This window comes from Macaca mulatta, chromosome 19, assembly GCF_049350105.2.
Source record: "Macaca mulatta isolate MMU2019108-1 chromosome 19, T2T-MMU8v2.0, whole genome shotgun sequence".
Lineage (NCBI taxonomy): Eukaryota > Metazoa > Chordata > Mammalia > Primates > Cercopithecidae > Macaca > Macaca mulatta.
Genome location: NC_133424.1, coordinates 43,964,531 through 43,990,410, shown reverse-complemented (window position 1 = coordinate 43,990,410; position 25,880 = coordinate 43,964,531). Strand labels below are relative to the sequence as shown.

At 49.0% G+C, this 25,880-nt stretch overlaps 2 protein-coding genes and 1 long non-coding RNA gene across 51 annotated transcripts in view; 2 read left to right on the top strand and 1 right to left on the bottom strand.

The window, feature by feature from the left end:
• The first annotated feature begins 312 nt into the window (after nucleotides 1-312).
• Nucleotides 313-9,385, top strand: LOC144337381 (uncharacterized). Its single transcript, XR_013410427.1, has 3 exons — nucleotides 313-443; nucleotides 6,453-6,547; nucleotides 9,212-9,385. It is a non-coding gene; the product is annotated as an uncharacterized LOC144337381 (long non-coding RNA).
• A 9,225-nt stretch (nucleotides 9,386-18,610) lies between these two features.
• On the bottom strand, nucleotides 18,611-21,399 carry RGS9BP (regulator of G protein signaling 9 binding protein). Its single transcript, XM_015123498.3, has one exon. The coding sequence runs from the start codon at nucleotides 20,532-20,534 to the stop codon at nucleotides 19,827-19,829; it is 708 nt and encodes a 235-aa protein (XP_014978984.1). The 5' UTR covers nucleotides 20,535-21,399; the 3' UTR covers nucleotides 18,611-19,826.
• Nucleotides 21,400-21,596: 197 nt separating this feature from the next.
• Nucleotides 21,597-25,880, top strand: part of ANKRD27 (ankyrin repeat domain 27) — an 81,353-nt gene continuing 77,069 nt past the window's right edge. For 41 of the 49 annotated variants that reach the window (XM_077982046.1, XM_028840040.2, XM_077982047.1 and 38 more), the window contains exon 1: nucleotides 21,597-21,706. The gene's annotated coding sequence lies outside the window, so the exon portion shown is untranslated. Of the gene's footprint in view, nucleotides 21,707-21,775; nucleotides 21,884-24,168; nucleotides 24,319-25,880 lie in introns of those variants that run through there. The other 8 variants (XM_077982026.1, XM_077982029.1, XM_028840036.2 and 5 more) reach the window with 3 other exon arrangements.

Below are 25,880 nucleotides of genomic sequence, written 5' to 3'. Positions count from 1 at the left end.
CCTGTGGGAGGGGCAACTGAGCAGGCACCGCCTTGAGTGCAGTGGGGCCCAGCTAGGGCACTCTCGCGGGACAATGGGTGTGACGGCAGCCAGCGAGCGTTTTGTCATTCACAGCTGTCTGAAAGGAGGACCGCAGTATTCCCACGCAGGAAGCTTGGACCAAGAGCAGGAATGCTTAAGGCCGCATATGACTTGCCATGGTGAAAAAAACAGGATGCAAACCCAGGCCTGATGACATCCACCCCGCTAAAAGCTCAGGACTAGGACTTTCTCCTTTAAACAAGGATCCACATGTGGGTGTTCCCTGTGGGAGAGGAAGAGAGGACATTCGAAGGGCAGAAGGTTGACCTTTACAAGCACACATGAACCACACCAATGATAAATGAATGGATGAGCCAGATGCCAAATTATAAATTTCCTACTGCACAGCTTCAATGTGAAAGGTACTCCCAGAGTCATTTCTCTCGTGTTCTGGTTACCTTTTATTGTCAGGGAGCCTGGGGACGGCCTTAGGTGTCTTAGGACATTTGACGAGTTCCACTTTGATGGGAGATGTTTAATCTGGGCCTCCACATGGAGATTTCTCTCCACCTTTTTAGTGTCTAGAAGACTCCCACCTTCAATAGCAGGATTATGATCTTTTGAAAAGCCTGTGTAAATTTGACTCTTTTATAATTCCTTATCAGTCACCAACAGCTTCTGCCATAATTGCTATTATAATTGGATTATACATTTGTTATATTTTTGGATGAAATACACTATACTCCTGCCGACCCTCACAAGCCATCATTTTAATGTGGGTTATTTCCTGGGTAGAATCCACAGATGACATTGTCAATATTTAGGGTTTTGTTTGTTTGTTTTAAGAGACCTGGTCTCTGGCCAGGCGCCGTGGCTCACACCTGTAATCCCAGCACTTTGGGAGGCCGAGGCGGGCGGATCACCTGAGGCCAGGACTTCGACACCAGCGTGGCCAAAATGGCAAAACCCCGTCTCTACTAAAAATATAAAAATTAGTTGGGTGTGGTGGCCCGCACCTATAGTTGCAGCCACTCGGGAGGCTGAGGCAGGAGAATCACTTGAATCTGGGCGGAGGTTGCAGTGAGCCAAGATCGTGCCACTGCATTCCGGCATGGGTGACAGAGCAAGACTCTGTCTCAAAAAAACAAATAAAATAAAAATACGGAGCAAGGGAGAGAAAGAAATTAAGGTACTCAGGTGATTAAAGTAACATGTCTTCAATACTAGGAGTAATAATAATCCTAGGGGATAATAATATTAGTAGTTACTAAGTACACTGTCTGAGGCACTAGGAACTTTATAGTGTTAGTTGTGTAATTCTTACAAAACCCCATGAAGTGGAAAGACATCACCATTTTACAGACGACTAACCATTTATGGAGGGATTAAGAGTCTTAAGAACATAGTACTCCCTTCACAGTAAAATAACACCATGGTTTTGTGGGTGAATGTGTATGTTTCAACATCAGCTGCTTTTCACAGAAGCTGATTACTCATGAGTGAGATGACCAAGTCCTGGGTGCATAGCAAAATAAGAGAAACTGAACCTTTTTCTTTTTTTTTTTTTTTTGAGGGGGAGTCTGGCTCTCTCACCAGGCTGGAGTGCAGTGGTGTGATCTCAGCTTACTGCAATATCTGCCTCTTGGGTTCAAGCAATTCTCCTGCCTCAGCCTCTGGAGTAGCTGGGATTGCAGGTGCGTGCTACCACGCCTCACTAATTTTTGTATTTTTAGTAGAGACAAGGTTTCATCATGTTGGCCGGGCTGGTCTCAAACTCCAGACCTCAAGTGATCCACCTACCTCAGCCTCCCAAAGTGCTGGGATTACAGGTGTGAGCCACCACACCTGGCAGAAACTGGACCTTTACCAACACAGAACGGTGTCCAAAATGTGCACACTGCCATGACTGTCATACGTGGGGCTCTGAGATGACACAATTAACAGTTTACGGATCCAGAGATCACATCGTATAAACTCAGTTATCTGAACTGTAGCCAAGAAACAGTACAGAACCAAAGAACTACCCATGAGCATTCAAAGAGATACAGATATCATATTCAAATCTAAAGTGCTCTGCTCACAGGACAAATTAATTTGTGGATATATTATTTACTTAATGCTGTTAACAAATTACTCAAAAACTTGGTAACTTAAATCAGTAAACACTTACTGTCCAGGCATAGTGGGTAATGCCTGTAACCCTAACGCTTTGGGAGGCCAAGGCGGGAGGATAACTTGAGGCCAGGAATTCGAGACCAGCCTGGGAAATACAGCGAGATCCCATCTCTTAAAAAAAGAAAATTAGCGGCCAGGCGAGGTGGCGCACGCCTGTAATCCCAGCACTTTGGGAGGCCAAGGTGGGTGGATCACAGGTCGGGAGATCGAGACCATCCTGGCTAACACGGTGAAACCCTGTCTCTACTAAAAATACAAAAAAGCTGGGCGTGGTGGCGGGCGACTGTAGTCGCAGCTACTCGGAAGGCTGAGGCAGGAGAATGGCAAGAACCCGGGAGGCAGAGCTTGCAGTGAGCCGAGATTGTGCCACTGCACTCCAGCCTGGGCGACAGAGTGAGACTCTGTCTCAAAAAAAAAAAAAAGAAAAGAAAATTAGCTGGGTGTGGTATCACATGCCTATAGTCCCAGCTACTCAAGAGGCTGAGATGGGAGGATCACTTGAGCCCAGGAGTTGGAGGCTGCAGTGAGCCATGATCATGCCACTGTACTCTGACCTGGGCAACAGAGCAAGACTCTGCCTCGAAATAGAAAAAAAGTGGCGGGGTGCAGTGACTCACACCTGTAATCCCAGCACTTTGGGAGGCCAAGGCGGGTGGATCACCTGAGGTCAGGAGTTTGAGACCAGCCTGGCTAACATGGTGAAACCCTATCTCTACTAAAAATACAAACAAAAATGTACCTGCGTGTGGTGGCAGGCACCTGTAATCCCAGCTACTCAGGAGGCTGAGGCAGGAGAACCGCTTGAACCCAGGAGGCGGAGGTTACAGTGACCTGAGATAGTACTACTGCACTCCAGCCTGGGTGACAGAGCAAGACTCCGTCTCAAAAACAAAAACAGAACAAAAAACAAGAAAAACAAACAAAAAACAATGGACATTGATTATCCCACCGTTTCTGTTGATCAGGGATGAGGGACCACCTCCATGTGGTGATCCTAACTCAGTATCTCCCATGAGGTTGTGATCAGCATGTCAGCCAGGGCTTGTCCAGCACTGGAGAGATCCAGTTCCTCAATGGCTCACTCACATGACTGTTGGCAGGAGGCCTAGTTCCTTACTGCATGGATCTTTCCATAGGGTTGATTCAATGTCTTCAGGACTTGGTGGGTAAACTTCTCCCACAAAGAGTGATCCATGAGAGAGGAAGAAACCATGATGTCTTTTAGGACTTAGCCTCAAAAGTTACACTTCAGGCCGGGCACAGTGGCTCACAACTGTAATCCCAACACTTTGGGAGACTGAGGCAGGTGGACGACCTGAGGTCAGAAGTTTGAGACCAGCCTGGCCAACATAGTGAAACCCTGTCTCTACTGAAAATATAAACCAATTAGCCAGGTGTGATGGTGCGTACTTGTAATCCCAGCTACTTGGGAGGCTGAGGCAGGAGAATTGCTTGAACCCGGGAGGTGGAGGTAGCAGTGAGCTGAGATCACGCCACTGCCCTCTAGCCTGGACAAGAGTGAAAACTCTGTCTTAAAAATAAAAAAAAAAGAAAAGAAAAGAAAAAGAAAAAAAGAAGTTACACTCCATTATTTCCACAGTATCCTAGCATTACACTGGTTAGCTCTATGCAATGTGAGAGGGAGGAAACACCAGGAGATGGGGAAGTCACCTTGGAGGCTGGCTCTAAAGGAACATCCAAGACTGGGTAATTTATATAGAAAAGAGATTGTTTGGCTCACAGTTCTGCAGGCTGTACAAGAACCATAGTGCCAGCATCTTCTCCTGGTGAGGCTTCAAGAAGCTTCCAGTCATGACAGAAGGCAAGAGGGGGCGGCATGTCATTGGCGAGAGGGAGCAAGAGAGATGCTAGGCTGTTTTAAACAACCAGCTCTTGCATGAACTAATAGAGCAAGAACTCCCTCATTACCGTGGGGAAGGCACCAAGCCCTTCATGAGGGATCCGCCCCCATGACCCAGACATCTCCTGCTAGGCCTAAGTCCAGCATTGGGGATCACACTTCAACATGAGATTTGGAGGGTGCAAGTATCCAAACCATATCACTAACACAGTGGATAAAAAAAAATGAAGCCATCTAAGCATTAGAAGAAAACAGATAAATTCTGTATAACCTTTGATTTGAAATCTAGAGGCAATAAAGGATTGATCAATTGCACTCTCTGTCCGTATATATAACTTTATTATGACAAGAAACACCATCAGCAAAGTATAAGATAAATGATCAACTGGAAAATTATCTGCAACGTCCGTCACAAAGGATAAGAGTTGAGGAAAAATGGAGAAGAAAAACCAGTTGTAGAACTGTGTAGAAAAAAGGGCAAGAGATATGAAAAGACAATTCATAGTAGTGATTTAGTGAAAGTCGCACAGCCAGCAAATATAGGAATCTGTCTCCAAACTGGCCAGCATGTTCTCAGAGTGCCCTGCCCTCTTCTGCCTGTGGCACGGTGCCAGCTGCTCAGGCCTGGCTGTGGGTGTGCACACAGCCACCCCTGACAAGCACAGCAATTATGCTGTGCCGCTGGGTCACAAGAGATCAGGTAGCTTTGTTTATGACAACAGTTGCTCACTTTCTAGCTAAAGACACTTAACTCTTTATTCTGAGATGGAGCCGGGATCCCTCTCAGGGGCCTGTGCCCCCCACCCCACCAAAACATTTCCATAAAGGAAAATCCTGAGTTCCTTTAAGGGAAATTCCAGGCACATAGTGAGCCCTGAAAGATAAATGAGCACTGTGATAAGCAAGAAGGTAACAGTCACTTAAAATAATAGCCAAGGAGTTAGAATCCTGAGATGTGTGGTTCCCTGTAGAAACTAAAGATAACATCTTGGCTAGTGCAGTGGCTCACACCTGTAATCCCAGCACTTTGGGAGGCCGAGGTGGACGGATCACCTGATACTGGGAGTTGGAGACCAGCCTGGCCAATATAGTGAAACTCCATCTCTACTAAAAATACAAAAATTAGCTGGGTGTGGTGCACGTATAATCCCAGCTACTCGAGAGGCTGAGGCATGAGAATCGCTCAAACCTGGGAGGTGGAGGTTGCAGTGAGCTGAGCTCATGCCATTGCACTCCAGCCTGGGTGACAGAGCAAGACTGTCTCAAAATAAATATTTAAATAAATAAATAAACATAAAACGATAACCAAGGGAGTTAGAATCCTGAGATGTTTGGTTCCCTATAGAAACTAAAGATAGGCCGGGCGCGGTGGCTCAAGCCTGTAATCCCAGCACTTTGGGAGGCCAAGACGGGCGGATCACGAGGTCAGGAGATCAAGACCATCCTGGCTAACACGGTGAAACCCCATGTCTAGTAAAAAATACAAAAAACTAGCCGGGCGAGGTGGCGGGCGCCTGTAGTCCCAGCTACTCGGGAGGCTGAGGCAGGAGAATGGCGTAAACCCGGGAGGCGGAGCTTGCAGTGAGCCGAGATCCGGCCACTGCACTCCAGCCTGGGCGACGGAGCGAGACTCCGTCTCAAAAAAAAAAAAAAGAAACTAAAGATAGCATTTTTTTTTTTTTTTTGAGACGGAGTCTCGCTCCGTCGCCCAGGCTGGAGTGCAGTGGCGCGATCTCGGCTCACTGCAAGCTCTGCCTCCCGGGTTCACGCCATTCTCCTGCCTCAGCCTCCCGAGTAGCTGGGTCTACAGGCGCCCACAACCGCGCCCGGCTAATTTTTTGTATTTTTAGTAGAGACGGGGTTTCACTGTGGTCTCGATCTCCTGACCTTGTGATCCGCCCGCCTCGGCCTCCCAAAGCGATGGGATTACAGGCGTGAGCCACCGCGCCCGGCCTTAAAGATAGCATCTTAACATATATCCCTGAATTGTTTTTCAGAAACCCAGTCCCCTACAATGGATCCTCTGGCACAGAGATCTGAGAAGATGGGGGACTGATCTCTGACCACTGTTCTCTGTTCTAAATTTCTCCCTGAAATGCTTGGAAGGAGTCGCACCCATAGGCCAGAGACAACATTCATTTCTGCTGATCCCAAATTTTTAGACAACACTTCACCTCCTTCAATCACAAATCAGAATTTTTTTTTTTTAAGGGACGGGGTCTCACTCTGTCCCCCAGGCTGGAGTGCAGTGGCACAATCATGGCTCACTGCAGTCTCAAACTCCTAAGCTTAAGGGATCCTCCAGCTTGGCCTCCTGAGTAGCTAGGACTACAGGTGTGTGCCACCACGTCCTGCTAATTTTTTCTTTTCTTTCTTTTTTTTTATTTTTTTGTAGAAACAGTGTCTTCCTGTGTTGACCAGGCTGATCTCGAAATGCTGGCCTCAGGTGATCCACCTGCCTTGGCCTCCCACAGTGCTGGGATTACAGTCGTGAGCCACCTTACCCAGCCCACAAATCAGAAAATCTTCAAATCCACCTATGATCTCTGCGCTTCCCCTGACTCACCCCTCCCTTCAAAATGAGGTTGAGCCTTAAGCATAAGCCGCCAGATTCTCCTTGTTTGGTGCCCTGCAAATAAGCCCCTTTTCTACCACTGCAAACGTTGGTGTGGGTGTCTGGCTTTACTGAACTGGGTGAGCACACCCCAGTTTGGTGGGATAGCAATTCTTCTGTTCTAGCGATTCTCTCTAGCTATCTGTACTATAAGAGATTTCTTTTTTTTTTTTTAAGATGGAGTCTCACTCTGTTGCCCAGTTGGGAGTACAGTGGCGTGATCTTGGCTCACCGCAGCCTCAGCCTCCCAGGCTCAAGTGATCCTCCCACCTCAGCCTCCCAAGTAGCTGGGACTATAGGCGCCCATCACCACGCCTGGCTAATTTTTGTATATTTAGTAGAGACGAGGTTTCACCATGTTAGCCAGGCTGGTCTCGAACTCCTGACCTCAGGTGATCCGCCTGCCTTGGCCTCCCAAAGTGCTGAGATTACAGGCCTGAGCTGCTATGCCCAGCCAAGAGATTTCTTTGTTTGACTTACTAGAACACGTGTAATCCTGAAAGTAAAAAAAAAAAAAAACTTTATAAACATGTCATGTTGCTGTTTACCCAGCTTCTAGTAGGCTTTATTTCAATCTCTGGTCAACAAGCACAAACTGACTTCTGTTATTTATTACCACGTTTCTCAGTTAAAAATAAAAAAGGGGCCAGGCACAGTGGCTCACGCCTGTAATCCCAGCACTTTGGGAGGCCGAGGCAGGTGGATCATGAGGTCAGGAGATCAATACCATCCTGGCTAACACGGTGAAACCCTGTCTCTACTGAAAATACAAAAAATTAACCAGGCATGGTTGCAGGCCCCTGTAGTCCCAGCTACTCGGGAGGCTGAGGCAGGAGAATGGTGTGAGCCTGGGAGGTGGAGCTTGCAGTGAGCCGAGATCGTGCCACTGCCCTCCAGCGTGGGCGACAGAGCGAGACTCCGTCTTAAAAATAAATGAATAAATAAATAAATAAATAAATAAAAATAAAAAAGGAATAGAGTGTGATCTACAGGGCTAGCTATAAAGAGTTTACTTAAGCTTGGAGATGCGTCAGTCTCACAGGTGAGTTGGGTTAACCTGCCAAAAAAACCCAAGGCATGTCATGGAGGATACAAAAGATTCACCTATGAATGAATGACCAGTAACATCTTGTACTCCAAGAATCACAGTGTAGGCTTGGCACTGTGGTTCATGCCTGTAACCCCAGCATTCTGGGAGGCCAATGTGGGCTGATCACCTGAGGTCAGGAGTTTGAGACCAGCCTGGTCAACAGGGTGAAACCCCGTCTCTACTAAAAATACAAAAATTAGCTGGGTATGGTGGCGCGGAAGAATTGCTTGAACCCAGGTGGCAGAGGTTGCAGTGAGCCAAGATTGTGCCACTGCACTCCATCCTGGGCGACAGATTTAGACTCCATCTCAAAAAAAAAAAAAAAAGAGAAAAGAATAAAACCTTCTTTTTTTTTTTTTTTGAGATGGAGTCTCGCTCTGTCACCCAGGCTGGAGTGCAGTGGCCAGATCTCAGCTCACTGCAAGCTCTGCCTCCCGGGTTCACACCATTCTCCTGCCTCAGCCTCCCAAGTAGCTGGGACTACAGGCACCTGCCACCTCGCCCGGCTAGTTTTTTGTATTTTTTAGTAGAGACGGGGTTTCACCGTGTTAGCCAGGATGGTCTCGATCTCCTGACCTCGTGATCCACCCGTCTCAGCCTCCCAAAGTGCTGGGATTACAGGCTTGAGCCACCGCGCCCGGACTAAAACCTTCTTTAAAATCATTCTGAGAAATTATTTTTAGGTGGTTATTCATTTTTTTTTTTTTTTTTTTCTGAGACAGGGTCTCACTCTGTGGCCCAGGTGCAGTGATGCTGTCATAGCTCACCACAGCCTGGACACCCCCAGGCTCAAGTGGTCCTCCCACCTCGGCCTCCTGAGTAGCTGGGACTACAGCACCACAACTGGCTAATTTTTGTATGTTTTGTAGAGATAAGGTTTTGCTTTGTTGCCCAAGCTGGTGTTGAACTCCTGTGCTCAACTGATCACTTGCCTTGGCCTTGCAAAGTGCTGGAATTACAGACATGAGCCAACGCAGCAACACCAGCCTTTATTTTTATTTTATTTTTTTGAGGAGTCTTGCTCCTGTTGCCCAGGCTAGAGTGCAGTGGCATGATCTCGGCTCACTGCAACCTCCACCTCCTGGGTTCAAGTGATTCTCCTGCCTCAGCCTCCCAAGTAGCTGGGATTACAGGCGCCAGCCACCACATCCGGCTAATTTTTGTATTTTTAGTAGAGACAGGGTTTCACCATCTTGGCCAGGCTGGTCTTGAACTCCTGACCTCATGTGATCCACCCGCCTTGGCCTCCCAAAGTGCTGGGATTATAGGCCTGAGCCACCGCGCCCAGCATTTTTTTTTTTTTTTTTTTTTTGAGACAGGGTCTCACTCACTCTGTCACCCCAGGCTGGAGTGCAGTGGCATGATTTTGGGGAAGGCTGGTCACACCACCCTAATCTTATCATGCACATGGTTTCCAGTTGATCCGTGTCATCTTGTCTGCTTCTTACAGTACACGTGGCCGACAAAGAGAAGGGAAGATGGAGCCGCCATCTTCAACAGGAGTGGCACACCTGTCGGATCTGTGTCTGCAGCTGGATTTTACAGGATGCTCTTTGTTAGAAAGGAAAATTTTACAGAGGATTTCCGTGCCCTCGCTATCTGCCTAAGTAAATTCTTCTTAACTCCTGTACCAGTCTCAGCCTTATTTTGCCCAGCCCCTATACAAGATGGAGTTGCTCTGGTTCAAATGCCTCTGACACAACCTTGCTCTAAAATAAACATGGGGGATGTATGTTACCTATATGTTTACCCATTGCACATGTGGTCAACCCCCCCCAAATATGTATAGCTTTACCCCAAAACCTGCTGAATGTGACTTTCTTGTGTAATACAGACCCTGGGAGGCATAAAACCCAACCTGCCCTTTCCCTCTTTGAAGAGAGAGACCTTTACAAACTGATATCTCATGGTAGTTTGGATGAGAACTACAAAGTGACATGGGGGAGCTTTTTAGGGGTGATAGAAACGTTCTATATCTTCTTGGCTGTAGTAGTGTTTACATTATTGGTACATTATTGCACACTTTTAGAGTGAATTTAACTGTATTTACTTTTTTTTTTTAAAGACAGACTCTCACTCTGTTGCTCAGGCTGGAGTGCAGTGGTGCAATCTCAGCTCACTGCAACCTCCGCCTCCCTGGTTCAAGTGATTCTTGTGCCTCAGCCTCCCTAGTAGCTGGGACTACAGGCATGCACCACCACACTGGGCTAATTTTTGTATTTTTAGTAGAGACGGGGTTTCCCCATGTTGGCCAGGCTAATCTCGAACTCCTGACCTCAGGTGATCCACCTGCCTCAGCCTCCCAAAGTGCTGGGACTATAGGTGTGAGCCACCACAATTGGCCTGTATTTACTTTTGTTTTGTTTGTTTTCGAGACGAAGTTTTGCTCTGTGGCCCAGGCTGGAGTGCAGTGGCATGATCTCAACTCACTGCAAGCTCTGCCTCCCAGGTTCAAGTGATTCTCCTGCCTCAGCCTCCCAAGTAGCTGGGATTCCAATTTAAACAACAGAATAATATTTTCTAGATGACAAAATTATTCAAAATTTTATTGTGAAAACAATATAATCTCGTTCAGGAAAAATCTTGAAAAACACCATTCATAATCCTACCACTGTTAAGTATTAATATATATTAATATCTTTATTTCTATATTTCCTTGTAGATCTTTCCATATACCTAATACATATGTACAAGCAGGGGACACTCAACTTTGCTTTCTGGTACCAGCATATTAAAAGTACTCTTTAAATGCATACATTTTTGAAACACAGTCTCACTCTGTTGCCCAGGCTAGAGTGCAGTGGCATGAGCTCAGCTTACTGTAACCTCTGTCTCCGGGGTTCAAGTGATTCTCGTGCCTCAGCCTCCCAAGTAGCTGGGATTATAGATGCATGCCACCACACCTGGCTAATTTTTGTATTTTTAGTAGAGATGGCGCTTCACCATGTTGGCCAGGCTGGTCTCGAACTGCTGACCTCAAGTAATCTGCTTGCCTCAGCCTCCCAAAGTGCTGGGAATTACAGGCATGAGCCACTGCACCTGGCCAGAAGTACTCTTTAAATCCTTTTGACAACTGGAGCTCTTATTTGGCTTATTTACATTGGTCTTATAAGCCTTAAAATTTTAAAATTCTCAGGCCAGTGCGGTGCTTCACATCTGTAATCCCAGCACTTTGGAGGGCCAAAGCAGGCAGATCACTTGAGATCAGGAGTTTGAGACCAGCCTGGCCAACACGGTGAAACCCCATCTCTAGCAAATACAAAATTTATCCGGGCGTGGTGGCATGCACCTGTAATCCCAGCTACTCCAGAGGCTGAGGCACAGGAATTGCTTGAACCCGGGAGGTGGAGGCTGCAGTGAGCTGAGATCACACCACTGCACTCCAGCCTGGGTGACAGAGCAAGGCTCTGTCTGAAAAAAACAAAACAAAACAAAATTCTCAACTTAAACACCAGAGAACAAGTATGCCCAAGATCTCATGGTACTGCAATAAAAACACCCAGAATCTTCTATGGAATGAGATGAAAAATAAGTAAATGAGAAAAACATCTTTCCAGATATTATTCATCTTGTCCTCATGGAGAGAAGACTGCAACGTGACCTTTGGTCAGTTCCTAACAGCCAGAAAGGACAATATTGGAAATATGACTTTGATCTGTGTTGACCATAGCCAAAGATCTTTCATATGGAGACCTATCTTCTTGGATTGCATCCTGCATTAAAATCTGAGTATAATCATATTGTGGGCTGGGCAGGGTGGCTCACACCTGTCATCCCAGCACTTTGGGAGGCCGAAGCAGGCAGATTGCTTGAGCCTAGGAGTTTGAGAACAGCCTGGGCAACATAGTGAGACCCTGTCTCTACTAGAAATACAAAAATTAGCCGGGCATGGTGGCACACATGTGTAGTCCCAGCTACTCAGGAGGTTGAAGTAGGAGGATCACCTAAGCCCAGGAAATAGAGGCTGTAGTAAGGAGTGATTGCGCCACTGCGCTTCAGTGTGGGCAACAGGAGTGAGACTGTCTCAGAAGAAAAAAATCACATTGTGGAAAAGCACTTGGAGATTTATAATCCTGAACATCTTCTTATGTAATGAAATCTGTGAAGGGTAAATACATTGATCGGGATGTTCACTCCCACTCAAATATCAAAAATTAAGAATATATATATTTTTTAAAAGGCCAGGTACAGTGGCTCACACCTGTAATCCCAACACTCTGGGAGGCCGAGGCGGGTGGATCACCTGAGGTCACGGAGCTTGAGACCAGCCTGGCCAACATGGTGAAATTCCGTCTCTCCTAAAAACACAAAAAATTAGCTGGGCGTGGTGGCAGGTGCCTGTAATCCCAGCTACTTGGGGAAGTTGAGGCAGGAGAATCGCTTGAACTCGGGAAGCAGAGACTGCAGTGAGCCGAGATCACGCCATTGCACTCCAGCCTGGGAAACAAGAATGAAACTCCATCTCAAAGAGGCCAGGCGCGGTGGCTCATGCTTGAACCCGGGAGGTGGAGGCTGCAGTGAGCCAAGATGCCGCCACTGCACTCTAGCCTGGGTGACAGTGTGAGGCTCCGTCTAAAAAAAAAAAAATCACCAGTTGAGGCTGGGCACAGTGGCTCATACCTGTAATCCCAGCACTTTCAGAGGTCATGGTGGAGGATCACTACATAGCAAGGCCCTGTTTCTATTTTGTTGTTGTTGTTGTTTTATTTTTATTTAATTTTATTTTTTTCCTATTTTTTTGTTTTTTTAAATCACGAGTTGATGTCTGAATCATTGGAGGGTGCCTTTTCCCACTAAGTTATTACTTTTAATTATGGCATACTATCCTTAATTTTTTAAATTAATAGAACTTCTAGTTTGAAACATCATTCAAAAAGTAGACAAAGTCGGGGATGGTAGGGCATGCGCCTATCATCTCAGCTACTAAGGAGGCTGAGGCAGGAGGATGGCTTGCGCCTGGGAGTTCAACACTGCAGTGACCTATGACCACACCACTGTACTCCATCCTGGGCAACAGAGCCAGACCATGTCTCTGAAGATGAATGAATGAATGAATGAATAAAACAAAATAAAACATTTCTAAAAATAAAACAAAATCAAAGAGAAGACAGGAAGTCCTGAATTCCACCTTAGATCTGATGCCACATACAAAATCAAGCTAGGCTGTACTCGTGTTTCCCAGCAATAAAGCAGCTCATGCAGTTCTGAGGCTATAAAGTTACTTATGGGATAGGATTCTCCCAGGCTCCAACACAAATGACAGAGCTTCCTATCTACTGTTTCCCAGAATCCAATGTTCAGGTGGCCTGGATTGCTGGGTAAAACAGACTGTTTTAATAATCAGTGGGCTTTCTTAGACTCAGACTTAGAGCCTGAATTTAAATTCTTAATCTAATTTAAATACTACCAATAAGTAGCATTTACACACATTTGCTTTTAAGCCCATCCACTAATTCTGATGTGCACTGAAATCATGATACACTTAGTTAATTCTGATTTTGAAAATTAATTTGAAGTTTTAAAATATTTTTTATTAGTTTTTGAAACTAATATTAGACAATAACCAGCAAATGATATGATTCCATTCCATTATACACAAAAACCAACCAACTACACCAAAAAAGACAAAACAAAACCAACAAACATAGCCCATTCTTGTTTAACTGCATTCTGTTCAATGTTTTAAGCTCTAGAAGGGGAATCTTTGAGTTAATCAGGTAGGACCCTCATTTTGCAAATGAGAGACATGAGGCACAAGTAGGTCAATGACTTATTGAGGTACTTGGAGAGAGAGGCAGTGTCCTCTGCCCATCACAGCTGGCCAGACCTTGCAGGAGGAGACACACCCAAAAGAAATGTAGAGGCCAGTTCTATCGCATTCATTTCATGCCCTGGGGCTCCCACCCTTAAAAAGCATTCATTGCAGAACAGAGAAATACACTGTGAAAAAGGAGTATAGTAGTTAAACATGTACCAATGTGTGTATTAAAAAGTAAAATAAAATGCAGCATTGTCAGAGTCCTCATGGAAACTAGAACTCTCTTTAACCAAAACTACTTTTTAGTCATTCAATATCACATATCTTTTATGTTGCTTACGATAAACGTTAGGTCAATCATGATATTTATGCTCTAATTTTATTTACCAAAAATATTTTTTTTTCCTTGTGGGATTTAAAAGCACACATTCTTAGCTTGGGCACAGTGGCTCATGCGTGTAATCCCAGCACTTTGGGAGACAGAGCTGGGAGGATCACTTGAACCCAGGAGTTCAAGATAGCCTGGGCAACATAGGGAAACCCCATATCTACACAAAATTTTTTAAATAAGGTGGGTGCGGTGGCAAGCACCTGTAGTGCCAGCTACTCGAGAGACTCAAGTGGAAGAGTCTCAAGTGACTCTACTCAGAGAGACTCAAGAGACTCAGCTACTCAGAGACTCAAGTGGAAGATCACTGAGCCCAGGAATTCAAAGCTGCACCGAGTCACAATCTTACCACTGTACTCCAGCCTCTGTGACAGAGAGAGACCCTGTCTTAAAAACAAACAACAGGCCGGGCGCGGTGGCTCAAGCCTGTAATCCCAGCACTTTGGGAGGCCGAGACGGGTGGATCACGAGGTCAGGAGATCGAGACCATCCTGGCGAACACCGTGAAACCCCGTCTCTACTAAAAAATACAAAAAACTAGCCGGGCGAGGTGGCGGGCGCCTGTAGTCCCAGCTACTCGGGAGGCTGAGGCAGGAGAATGGCGTAAACCTGAGAGGCGGAGCTTGCAGTGAGCTGAGATCCGGCCACTGCACTCCAGCCCGGGCTACAGAGCGAGACTCCGCCTCAAAACAACAACAACAACAACAACAACAAAAAAAAAAAAAACAGCAGCTGGGAGTGGTGGCTCATGCTGGTTATCCCAGCACTTTAGGAAGCCGAGGCAAGTGGATTGCTTGAGCTCAGGCGTTCAAGACAAGCCTGGGCAACATGGTGAAACCCCGTCTCTACAAAAAAAATAAAAAATAAAAAATAAATTAGCTGGGCACCTGTAATTCCAGCTACTTGGGAGGCTGAGGCAGGAGGATCGCTTAAGCTCAAGGGGTGGAGGTTGCCAAGGTGATCCAAGGTTGTGCCACTGCACTCCAGCCTGCGTGATAGAGCCAGACTTCGTCTCAAAAAAACAAAACAAAACAAAACAAAAACGGTGGCTCAAGCCTGTAATCCCAGCACTTTGGGAGGCCGAGACGGGCGGATCACGAGGTCAGGAGACCGAGACCATCCTGGCTAACACGGTGAAACCCCGTCTCTACTAAAAATACAAGAAAATTAGCCCGGCGAGGTGGCGGGCGCCTGTAGTTCCAGCTACTCGGGAGGCTGAGGCAGGAGAATGGCGTAAACCCGGGAGGCGGAGCTTGCAGTGAGCTGAGATCCGGCCACTGCACTCCAGCCTGGGCGACAGAGCGAGACTCCGCCTCAAAAAAAAAAAAAAAAGAAAAAAAAGAAAAAAAAATCGTGTTCTTAGAACACATAAAAATAATTTGCCAGGCATTTTTTTCTCCTACAAATATTATTTTTACTAATAACAAAAGCCCAGATCACATTCTTCTGAAATCAAAGTTTCCATGATAAAAGCCTTGACATTCCAAGTTTTTGTCTTTTCAGTGTCAGCTAACACAGTTTGAATTTTTTTGTTTTTTTTTCCTACACTTGTATTATGGTTTAGATCATACTAAATGTTCATAGAAAATTAATGACTTATGCCTCAAACATCTCTATTTAGTCAGGCTTCTATTAGAAAGCAATCTCTTGCATTATATATAAAAATGAGAACAGAGATGCTAGAGAGCAGCCTATTAAACAAGGCAGAAAGTGACTTTGCTTGTCGTATAGCAGAAGTTCTATCAGGCAATGTCATAACTCCAAGTAATACCAAATACCCCTAATACTTAAAATTTTCAGACTCAAAGAGCTGTTTACATTAATAGATCCACAGGGTGAGTATATTTATTGTAATTCAGGTTTTTCTTTTGCAAGATCTTATCACTACTTTCAGAGAGCAGAAGACCTTCAGAATCAAGTACATATCTGATCCACATATAACTAAATACCCAAAGATAAGCCAAGTGGGTGGAAAGAGGGACAACAACAAAAACTTGTTCATCCTGCCAGGCACGGTGGTGGAAGCCTGTAGTCCCAGCAATTCAGGAGGCTGAGAAAGGAGGATCGCTTAGGCCCAGGAGTTTGAAGTTGCAATGAGCTACATTTGCACCACTGCACTCCAGCATGGGTGACAGATTGAGACCCTGTCTCAAAAAAAAAAAAAAAACAAACCTTGTTTGTCCCACTGCCCTCAGTGAAACACATATCTGATCGGTTATTTCAACAATAGCTTCTGCTAAACCATTTTTTAAAAAATTCATAAACCAAAACACAGAGGTTCCCTATCTTAGAAACAGTAGAATACCTTTAGGACTTTATTTTTAGATACACTTTCTTTCTCTTTTTTTTTTTGAGATGGAGTCTTGCTCTGTTGCCCAGGCTGGAGTGCAGTGGCACGATCTTGTTCATTGCAACCTCCACCTCCAGCATTCAAGCGACTCTCTTGCCTTAACCTCCTGAGTAGTTGGGACTAGAGACGTGTGCCACCATGCCCAGCTAATTTTTGTATTTTTTAGTAGAGATTGGGTTTCGCTATGTTGGCCAGGCTGGTCTCAAACTCCTGGCCTCAGGTGATCCATCTGCCTCAGCTTCCCAAAGTGCTGGGATTACAGGCTTGAGTCACTGTGCAGGCCTAGGTATATTTTTCAACACAGGGTTATGAAATGTCCTAGCCTTCTCTTGCCAGAGAGAGATGAGACTCTGGGGAAGGTAACAAGAGACTCCATATGCGGGAGGAAGGGCTTAAAAACGTTCTATGTCATCTCCAAAGACACTCTGGGCAACCAGGCGCAAAAGAATTTGAAGTGACCCCTATTCAGATTCACCCACACTGGGTGAAGCAGGAGGTACTTGTTATTAGTAATTGTCAGCTAAGCATGGTGTTTCACACCTATAAATCTCAGGGTTTTGGGAGGCTGAAATGGGAGGACTGCTTGAGCCCAGGAGTTTGAGACCAGCCTGGGCAATATAATGAAGGCTCCATTTCTACAAGAACTAAAAAATAAAAATATTTTTAAAATTTGCAGGGTGTGATGGTGCATGCCTGTAGTCCCAGACAGGAGGATAAGACAGGAGAATCTCTCAAGTCCAAGAGTTTGAGGCTTCAGTGAGCTATGATTGTGCCACTGTACTCTAGCCTGGGCAACAGAGAGAGACCCAGTCTCTAAAAAAAGAAAAGAAAAGAAAAAAAAGTAATTGCAAAACGTTTAATCAGCTTAAGACCTTGTGAGTCTTTTAAAAGCATGATCACAGACACAAACACAGATCCCACATTTGCCCTGAGCTTCTGGAATCTCTTAGTCCCCCTGAAGAGTAGTGGGGGGTTGTGGGGAGAGTGACTCTTAAATCTGGGTGTCCTGACAGCACCCCTTCTGCTATCTACCTCTGCCCCTTGGTCCTCCAAGCTGCCCGTGTGAAAAATGGCTAATTCCTTTCCCCTGGTCACCCCCCTTCTCACTTCTGGGGTAAAAAAGAATAAAAAAAATCCTTGTCGGGTTTCAGCCGATGTCTCTGGAATTTATTGCAAATTACCTTTAGAAAGTTAATTGTGGCCTGGCGAGGTGACTCACGCCTGTAATCCCAGCACTTTGGGAGGCCGAGGTGGGCAGATCACCTGAGTTTAGAAGTTCAAGACCAGCCTGGCCAATGTGGTAAAACCCCATCTCTACTAAAAATACAAAAATTAGCCAGGCATGGTGGCAGTCACCTGTAATACCAGCTACTCGGGAGGCTGAGGCAGGAGATTTGCTTGAACCCAGGACGCAGAGGTTGCAGTGAGCCCAGATCACGCCATTGCACTCCAGCCTGGGCAACAAGAGTGAAATTCTGTCTCAAAAAAGAAAATAAAAGAAAGTTAAATGCATCTGTTTTTAGAGCCTAACTTACCCAAGAACGGGACAGAGCTCTCTCTGGACCACAGGCAGGATTTGGCAGCACTGCTCAGGCAGATGTCATCCTGAGATCAAGGACCAAGCATTTTCTTACTTGTTGATGGAAAGAATTAGAAGCCATTTAACGTTCTGTCATTTGCACCTGTGTGGCTACTCAAGCATATAGATTTTATTTTGCAGTGAAATTATAGAAAAAAAATAAAGAATACTGATTTTAGACTGAGCATGGTAGCTTATGCCTGTAGTCCCAGTACTTTGGGAGGCCTAGGTGGGAGGACTGCTTGAGGCCAGGAGTTTGAGACTAGCCTGGGCAACATAGCCTGACTCTGTCTCTACAAAAAATTAGTTGAGTGTAGGGGTGCACACCTTTAGTCCCAGCTACTTGGGAGGGTAAGATGGGAGGAGAGCTTGAGCCCAGGATTTCAAGGCTGTGATTTGCTGACTGCACCACTGCACTCCAGCCTGGGCGACACAGCAAGATCCTGTCTCTAAAGAAAAATAAAAATAAATAAATTAATTAACTGCCTTAAAAAACATTAGCCAGGTGCGGTGGCACACACCTGTAGTTCCAGCTACTCATGAGGCTGAGGTAGGAGGATAGCTTGAGCCCAAGATTTGGAGACTGCAGTGAGCCACAATCACACCATTGCACTCCAGCCTGGGTGACAGAGGGAGACCCTGTCTCAAAAAAAAAAAGGCGGGGGGGGGGGGCAGGGAAAGACTATTAACTTCAGAAGTAGATGCAATGTATATTTAAAAGTAATCTAAGTATCTGTGTAAAGATGCTATGTTTGACTCATTGGCAGGTATTAATTCATTGCCCAGCGTTCTTTATTAAAAAAAACAGCTTTTATAGTACACGCTGTGGTTACGTCATTTTTCTTTCAGAGGATTATTACTTTTTAAAAGCTTCTTAAAAACCTTCTTAAATTCCCAGTTAAAGCTGTTACATTCTAACCCAGTCTCAGAGCTGATTGGCTCAAAACCTTTGTGGGCCAGTAATGCCACATTACCCCGGAGGGGCGGGCAGCGCGGGGGTCAGGGAGCTGCCAAAGCCAGCCCTCCTACTGGCCAGCACGCACATTCCAGGGGATAAATAGGATTAAGGGCTCTAAAGAGGATTCCCAGCCCTCCTGCAAAGGAGGATCAAACACTCTGGTCTAGCTCTGGAACAAAAATAAGCCCCAGAGAAGGAGAAAGTGCCTGTTTAAACACCAGGTGGCCCCACCCCAAGCCTCCGCTCTTCCTCTCTCCCCCACCTCTGGATGGCTGGGGAGAGCCCCTTTCCGCAGGCAAGTGTGTGCACTGGATCCAAGTCCGTGAGAGTGGGTTCAACCCACCCTTTTTGGTTTCCTAAATAGGGTCAGCCCCTGAGCAGCAGTGGGAGGTCATGACCTCAAATCTCTTCTAGCTGCTTTTGGGGACGAGTGGATAAACTCTGTTAGGAAGCGCTGTAGCGCGTCTTAGAGAAAGCCCTTTGTATGAACTGCTCTCAGGACACTCTCCTAAATTTAGGTCCTGAAAGATTAAGGTAATAAAAACTGCTGACATTTGATTGCAATTTTTCTTGTCCAGGAAACAGACCAACTACATAGAACCAAAAAGCGCCCCTCTCCAAACTTCACCCCACCCCACCCACCTTTTCAAACTGTCCCGCGAGGAGAGGGGATGACACTGGCAGGGGTGGGCACCAAACTCGGACTCCCTATAAAGATGCCCCAACAGCACACGTGTTAATTCATTAACTCGGAGGGATCTGGGGTCACTGTGACGGTTTTCTACTAATAGGGAATAAAGCTCCTGCGGACGTTAGCGGTAATGCCCTGACGGCCGGCGCAAAGTTAACTCCTCCCGGGCCAGCAAGTGGAAACCGTATCCTGCCCAGGCAGATGTGCACTGGAAACGCGCGTGTCCCCATGCACACACGGGGTTTTAGGACCACTCCCCTTGCACAGGCCAGACCCCACACCCATCTCTAGTCTTTTCTCCGGGGAGGGTGCGGTGGCAGCAGGCGGCCGTCGGATGTCCATCAGCTCAGCTTCGCCACGCACACGGCTAAGGCCACAGCCGCCAGCAGCACGGCGCCGAAAAGGATGGCGGCCAGGGCCTTCCTGGGGTCGCAACCCCCTCCGCGCTCCTCCACGGACACGACCGAGGAGGGGCCGGCGCTGACTGTGGACAGGAGCTCGGCGCCCGCCGCCTGCCGGGCTTGCACGGTCCAGCGGGGCACGTTGACCTTCATCTCCATGTTGTCGATCATCTCGCCCACCTGAAGGACCTCGCGCTCCAGCTCCCGCAGATCCGCGACGTCGAAGTCGCCCTCCGCCTCGAGCCGCAGGCTGCGGGTGCTCAGCGCGCGCGCCGCCACACCGGAGGAGGCGCCGGCTACACCTGTGCGCACCAGCGGCCGCCGAGGCGCGTGCAGCGGGAACGCGGCACCCAGCTCCAACGCGCGTCGCATATCCGCTTCCAGCAGGTCCAGGCAGCCCGAGAAGGCCACCCACAGACGCTCGAACTCCGCGCGCTCGTCGGCGGCCAGGCCCCGGTCGCGCAGCACGGCAGTCAGCCGGGCGCAGGTGGACACCGCCAGCTCCTGCGCCTTTTGGCGCGTCTTTTGCAGCTCCTGCCGCAGGTTCTGCGAGTCCGCCGAGCCGCCGACGGTCAGCACCAGGTGGTGGTAGCACGCAGTCGTCTTGTTGAGCCCATCTAGCAACGCCTTGCACTCCTCCCTCGCCATTGCGGTGCACTCCGGCTGGGCCCTGCCGCCTCAGCGCGGCAGGACGCGGCTAGCCCCCGCTCCGGCCTCGGTCCGCGCGGCACGAACGCTCCTCATGGTCCGTGACTCGCTCGGCGCTGCCGCCAACGTCCGAGGAGCCCGCCCGGGACCCTCGACGTGCGCCTCTGCGGACGGGGCGCGGAGCGGGAGCCCCGTTAGCGGTCCCCAGCTCCCTCGTCCATCCTCCCAGGCGCACTCCCAATCACACGCTGTATCTCTTCGCCGCCCTGGCCTCCACGGTGGCTCCCTGGGAAGCTGAGGGTGCGGTCCCCATCCTCCGTGGGTGCCAACCCCGGAGCGAGCAGGATGCAGAGCCGCCTGCTCCGTCTTAGGCGCTGCCAAGGGCGGCCGGGTAGGGTTTCCTAGGACCCGCCCACCCCGCCTGTCCGGGCCGAAGCTGCCACCCCCTGGATCAGGGGTAGGCGGGGCTCCGCGCGGGGAGGTCACGTGTGGGTCGCCCATTCCTCCCTCCCCTTCACCCCATCCGAGTTCTGGAATGTTAGCGCTCGAGAGATAAAACACGTCCTATTTTACGGATGGGGAAACTGAGGCCCAGGTAAAAAGCGGGCCAGGCTCCCGCGGAGTTTTTACCAGTGAGGGGACTAGAACCCGACTATACTGACTCCCGGACCCTTTCGGCGACAGGACGTGGGGTGCCTCGCAAGACTGGGCACCTCCGTGCCCCAAAGCGAGCAGTGACTGGCAATCCGAGGGGCTGGGCGCTGCCGGGGTCGGGTGTCCCAGGCGCATCGCGCTCTGCTAGTCAGTGCTTCCGAGCGTGTACCCCACCTCTAGTGTCAGTCCCGGCTCCCAGCCCTGCCCCTCACGTTCTGGGCACGCGCAGTTGCTGGCGCGGGGCGGGGCCAGCTGGAGTAGGAAGCATAGGGAGCCGCCCGAGCCCCGCCCCCGGCTGGGCTGGACTCAATGATTGCTCTGTGCACACGTCACTCTGGGAAACGGCGGTTTCTCACTGGGTCAGCTGTGGCGCGGCTCCGCCCCACGGCGGAGTAAGGGGTGGGCTATAGGGCCCGATCGCCGCGCTAGGGTGGTGGGCAACGAGGTCCCAGCAGTGGACGAGGGAGGTGCCACCGCCGCCCAGGATGGGCTGGGAATGAAGCGATGTAGCCTTTTAAGTAAGTGTCCTCGCGCTGGCCTCCTCCCGCGCCTCCCCTCCCGCGGGACGGCTGCGCCTTGGAGCGCGGCGGCCGGGCGGGGCCCGGAGAGTGAGGGGGGAGGGGCTCCCTGCTCTCCGCAGTCCGCTCCCGGGTCCGCCAGGTGGCCCCGCGCCGCCCTAGACCCCGCGTCCCCAGGTGGGTGCCCGGTCCGCAGCCGGCGCGCCCAGCCCACTCCGCCCCTTAGGTCTGGAGGAGAGGGAGCGGTCGGTGCGGAGAATGCGTTCTCCGAGCCCCGCTGCGTAGACACCGGCGGGTGGGGCCGGGGTCCCGGGTCTGGGGGTTCGGACCTGGCGGGGCGCGGGCGGTCGCCGCGCGGTTTCCCGGCGGCCTAGGGGCTGCTGGAGGGGAGGCGGCGGGTGGGGGTTCTAGCCGCGCGCCCGGCGGTTGTGATTTCCGGGGGTGGGGGGGTGAAGAGGGCGCGGAGTGGGGAATCCCTGGCTGCCGGCCTCTCGCGGGGCGGGGATCTCTGCGTCCCCGCAGGTAAAGATTGTTAAAGGAAAACTCTTACGCCCCGAGAGACGTTCTGGATTCTGAGTCTGTTCCGTCTTTTGGTTGAAAATGGACTGCCCAGGAGCGCACGAGCCACTCGGTGCCCCCTTGGCTGCCCCTCGAGGTGCAGGGGACGTAGGCACTCGCGGCCCGTGCTGGGCGAGGGAGCAAGGGACAGGTGTTCGCTGAGGATTTAGAGCATGCAGGGAACGAAGGCTGCTGGCAGTGCTGGAGGTATTGTGAGGCTGCAGAGAGCTCGGATTTTACAAGTTGGTGGGTTTCATGGAGAGAGGCTCCTGTTTTTTTGTTTGTTTGTTTGTTTTGTTTGTTTTTTTGAGACGGAGTCTCGCTCTGTCACCCAGGCTGGAGTGCAGTGGCCGGATATCAGCTCACTGCAAGCTCCTCCTCTCGGGTTCACGGCATTCTCCTGCCTCAGCCTCCCGAGTAGCTGGGACTTCAGGCACCCGCCACTTCGCCCGGCTAGTTTTTTGTTTTTTTTTGTAGAGACGGGGTTTCACCGTGTTAGCCAGGATGGTCTCGATCTCCTGACCTCATGATCCGCCCGTCTCGGCCTCCCAAAGTGCTGGGATTACAGGCTTGAGCCACCGCGCCCGGCCTCCTGTTTTAATTTAATAATGCACTCTTCCCATTGGCCGAAGAGTAGAGCAGTGGATTTTTTTTTTTCTTTTCTTTCTTTTCTTTTTTTTTCTTTTTGAGACAGGGTCTGGCTCTGTTGGCCAGTCTGGAGTGCAGTGATGCCATCATAGTTCATTTCAGCTTCAAACTCTTGACTCAAGCAATCCTTTCACCTCAGCCTCCTTTGTAAAGCTGGGACTACAGGTACATGCCACTATGCACGGCTAATTTTTAATTTTTGCTTTTTTTTTTTTTTTTTTGTAGAGATGGGATCTAGCTCGGTTGCCCAGGCTGGTCTTGAACTCCTGGACTCAAGCCATGGTCTTGTCTTGGCCTCCCAAGGTGGTGGGATTACAGGCACTAGCCACCACGTTTTGCTGAGCAGTAGCTATTATCGTTTCGAGGTTAGCCTGGCATGAGGTCTGGTGTTGAGGTGGCCTGAGGGTCCGGTGCGCTGAGCCCCGGGGCCTGCTGTCACTCAGGGGTCTGTCCTTTAACTGGGTGAGCAGTAGGCTGGGTGTTTGCTGCCAGGGCTTGGGTACTCCAGGCCTTGACCATTGTGTGGAAGGGGGGTTCTCAGCCACCCACATGCTACATGGGTTTGTTTCCAGGGGAATAGTAGTATTCAGGACAAAATGGGTGGAAAGAGGGAAAACTCTCTTTCCCTTCAGGGAGGAGCTTTGGAGACAGCAGAGGGTGAGGAAGCTGCAAAGGTGGCCAGAGGCCAGACATGCCAGGTCCTGAGCACCTAGCAGAGAAGTTGAGGGCTCACCTGGTGGGGAGTAGGGGGAAGCCTTTGAGGAATCCTGCAGAGCTGGGTGTTGGAAAGATGAGTTTGTTTTGTTGCTGGTGGACAGGTGTGAGTGACATCCAGGGGACAGATCCAGGAGGCACAGCCTGTAGGCATTGGAAGAAGGGGGTGCAGGATGAGAGCAGGAGCAGAGATTTTTCCTGACCAGCCATAGGGACAGGAATGCACCTGGGGCTCTGACATTGGATAGACTTGCGTTCCCAACTTACACCCAGCCTTGCCTGGTGACCTGAAATAATCTTGGCCGGCAGCTTCCCTGGGAGGGCAGGCAGAGGTGTCTGCAGATGGCCTGGGGTCAGGGTCTCCATTGTGCCTCTTTGTGGCTGTTAAACTGTGTCTCCTTCACCAAAGCAGCTGCTAGGTCTTTGTTAGTGATGTTTCTGTGTCCCGGTTAGGGTTTCTGTGGCATCTGTCCTGCTGGGGATCTTCCGGTCTGTCATTTGCCGGCACTAGGCTGGTGTCCAATGACTCCATCCTCTCATAGAGGAGCGGAGGAACGTGACCATGTCATGATAGGTACCAGTCCTAGAAAGGATTCAGTCCAGAAGGATCCAGACTCGATTTGTCCTGGGGTTGATTCTCTGTCTGAGGAACACTGAGAAGTGGCTCTAGAGCTCCTGCCCATCTGCCCAAGGTACTGGTGGAGGGTGCATGGTGGTTCTCCCTGCGGTCCGGGAACAGGGCGATGCAGTGGCATTTAGAGGGGCTGTTGTGCTCCTCCAGACTTTTCTGCTCCCTGCATGGTCCCGTCCTGGTTCTGGTCCTGGCTTCTCTCTAACCCTGCACATTCCAGCTATCACTGTGTTGGGCTGGCACTGAGCGTTCTGATTGTTTTGGGCTTTTTGCCTTTGTGCCTGCTTGGCTATGACCTGGGGCTAGCCCCTCACCTACCCTGGATATGGACAGTGGAGTTCCAGCTCTTGTGAGGAATGACCTCTCCCTGGGAGCTCCGGCTTCCTCTTAATGCGCCACTATCGTTTTGTTCAAGTGGGTGAGCAGTTACTCCATGTCTGCAGGGAGCCAGGCGCAGGGCTGGGTGCTTTAATGAGAAGCTTGGAGAAGAATATGGACAGGATCTCTAAATGTTATAGGTCAGAAGGACACAAGTGACTGTAACAGCATTTATTACATCACCACATTGTTTCTATTGGTATGAAAAGTAGATGAATAGAAAGTTTGCGTTTTTCGCCTTTTCGTTCTGAATCATAAATTGGACCAAATGGAGAATACTGCTCATCTGTTGGGAAGCGTTCCTGGTCAGAGTGTTTGGTTAGAGCCCTGGAAGAGCAGGAACAGCCATCGCAGGGAGATTTCAGCAGGGAGTGCATCTCTGAGGAGGCTGAATTCCCTGTGCTGAATTCTGCTGAGCTGGGCTGCACGCTGTCACCAGACGGTTCCTGACCACCCAGACTTATCTGGGCTCGCAGGACGGTTGAAGACCACAAAACCACGAGTGTGCGCACTGCCGCCTGAAATACTAGTTTGAGGCCTCACATGGCTCTGCTGTTCGTAGAATAACTGCAGATAACTCACATTTAGGGGTATTTGGTATCTCCAGCTAACTCAACTGGATTTTCTGTACATTTTCCCATCATTTGAGCCCAAGCAGGGATGGAATTTTTTTTAAAGAAGTTTTATAAGAAGATTCACTTATCTTTTCAGTTTTACAAGAAAGAGTCCGTTTTCTTTGCATGTTATTTTAAATAGCAAAGTAATTCTTTTTTTTTTTTTTTTTTTTTTTGAGACAGGGTCTCACTCTGCTGCCCAGGTTGGAGTGCAGTGACCCAATCTCAGCTCACTGCAACCTCCACCTTCTGGGTTCAAGAGATTCTCGTGCCTCAGCTTCCCAAGTAGCTGGGATTATAGGCGTGGGCCACCACACCCAACTGATGGTATTTTTAGTAGAGACAGGGTTTCACCATGTTAACCAGGCTGGTCTCAAACTCCTGACCTCAAGTGATCCACCCGCCTTGGCCTCCCAAAGAGCTGGGATTACACGTGTGAGCCACTGTGCCCAGCCAGCAAATGAATTGTTGCAGGTAAACTTGACAGGGTATAAAACTGTTCTTTTAAGCATTTTACCCTATATAATAATTCAACTCTGGCATTAAGCACCAGATTGTATGAGGTTATTACCTTTTTTTTTTTTTTTTTTTTTTGAGACAGGGTCTTGCCCTGTCGCCTAGGCTAGAGTGC

Coding starts and splice junctions, on each gene's coding strand:
- RGS9BP (XM_015123498.3), bottom strand. CDS start 20,534: ATGGCGAGGGAGGAGTGCAAGGCGTTGCTAGATGGGCTCAACAAGACG.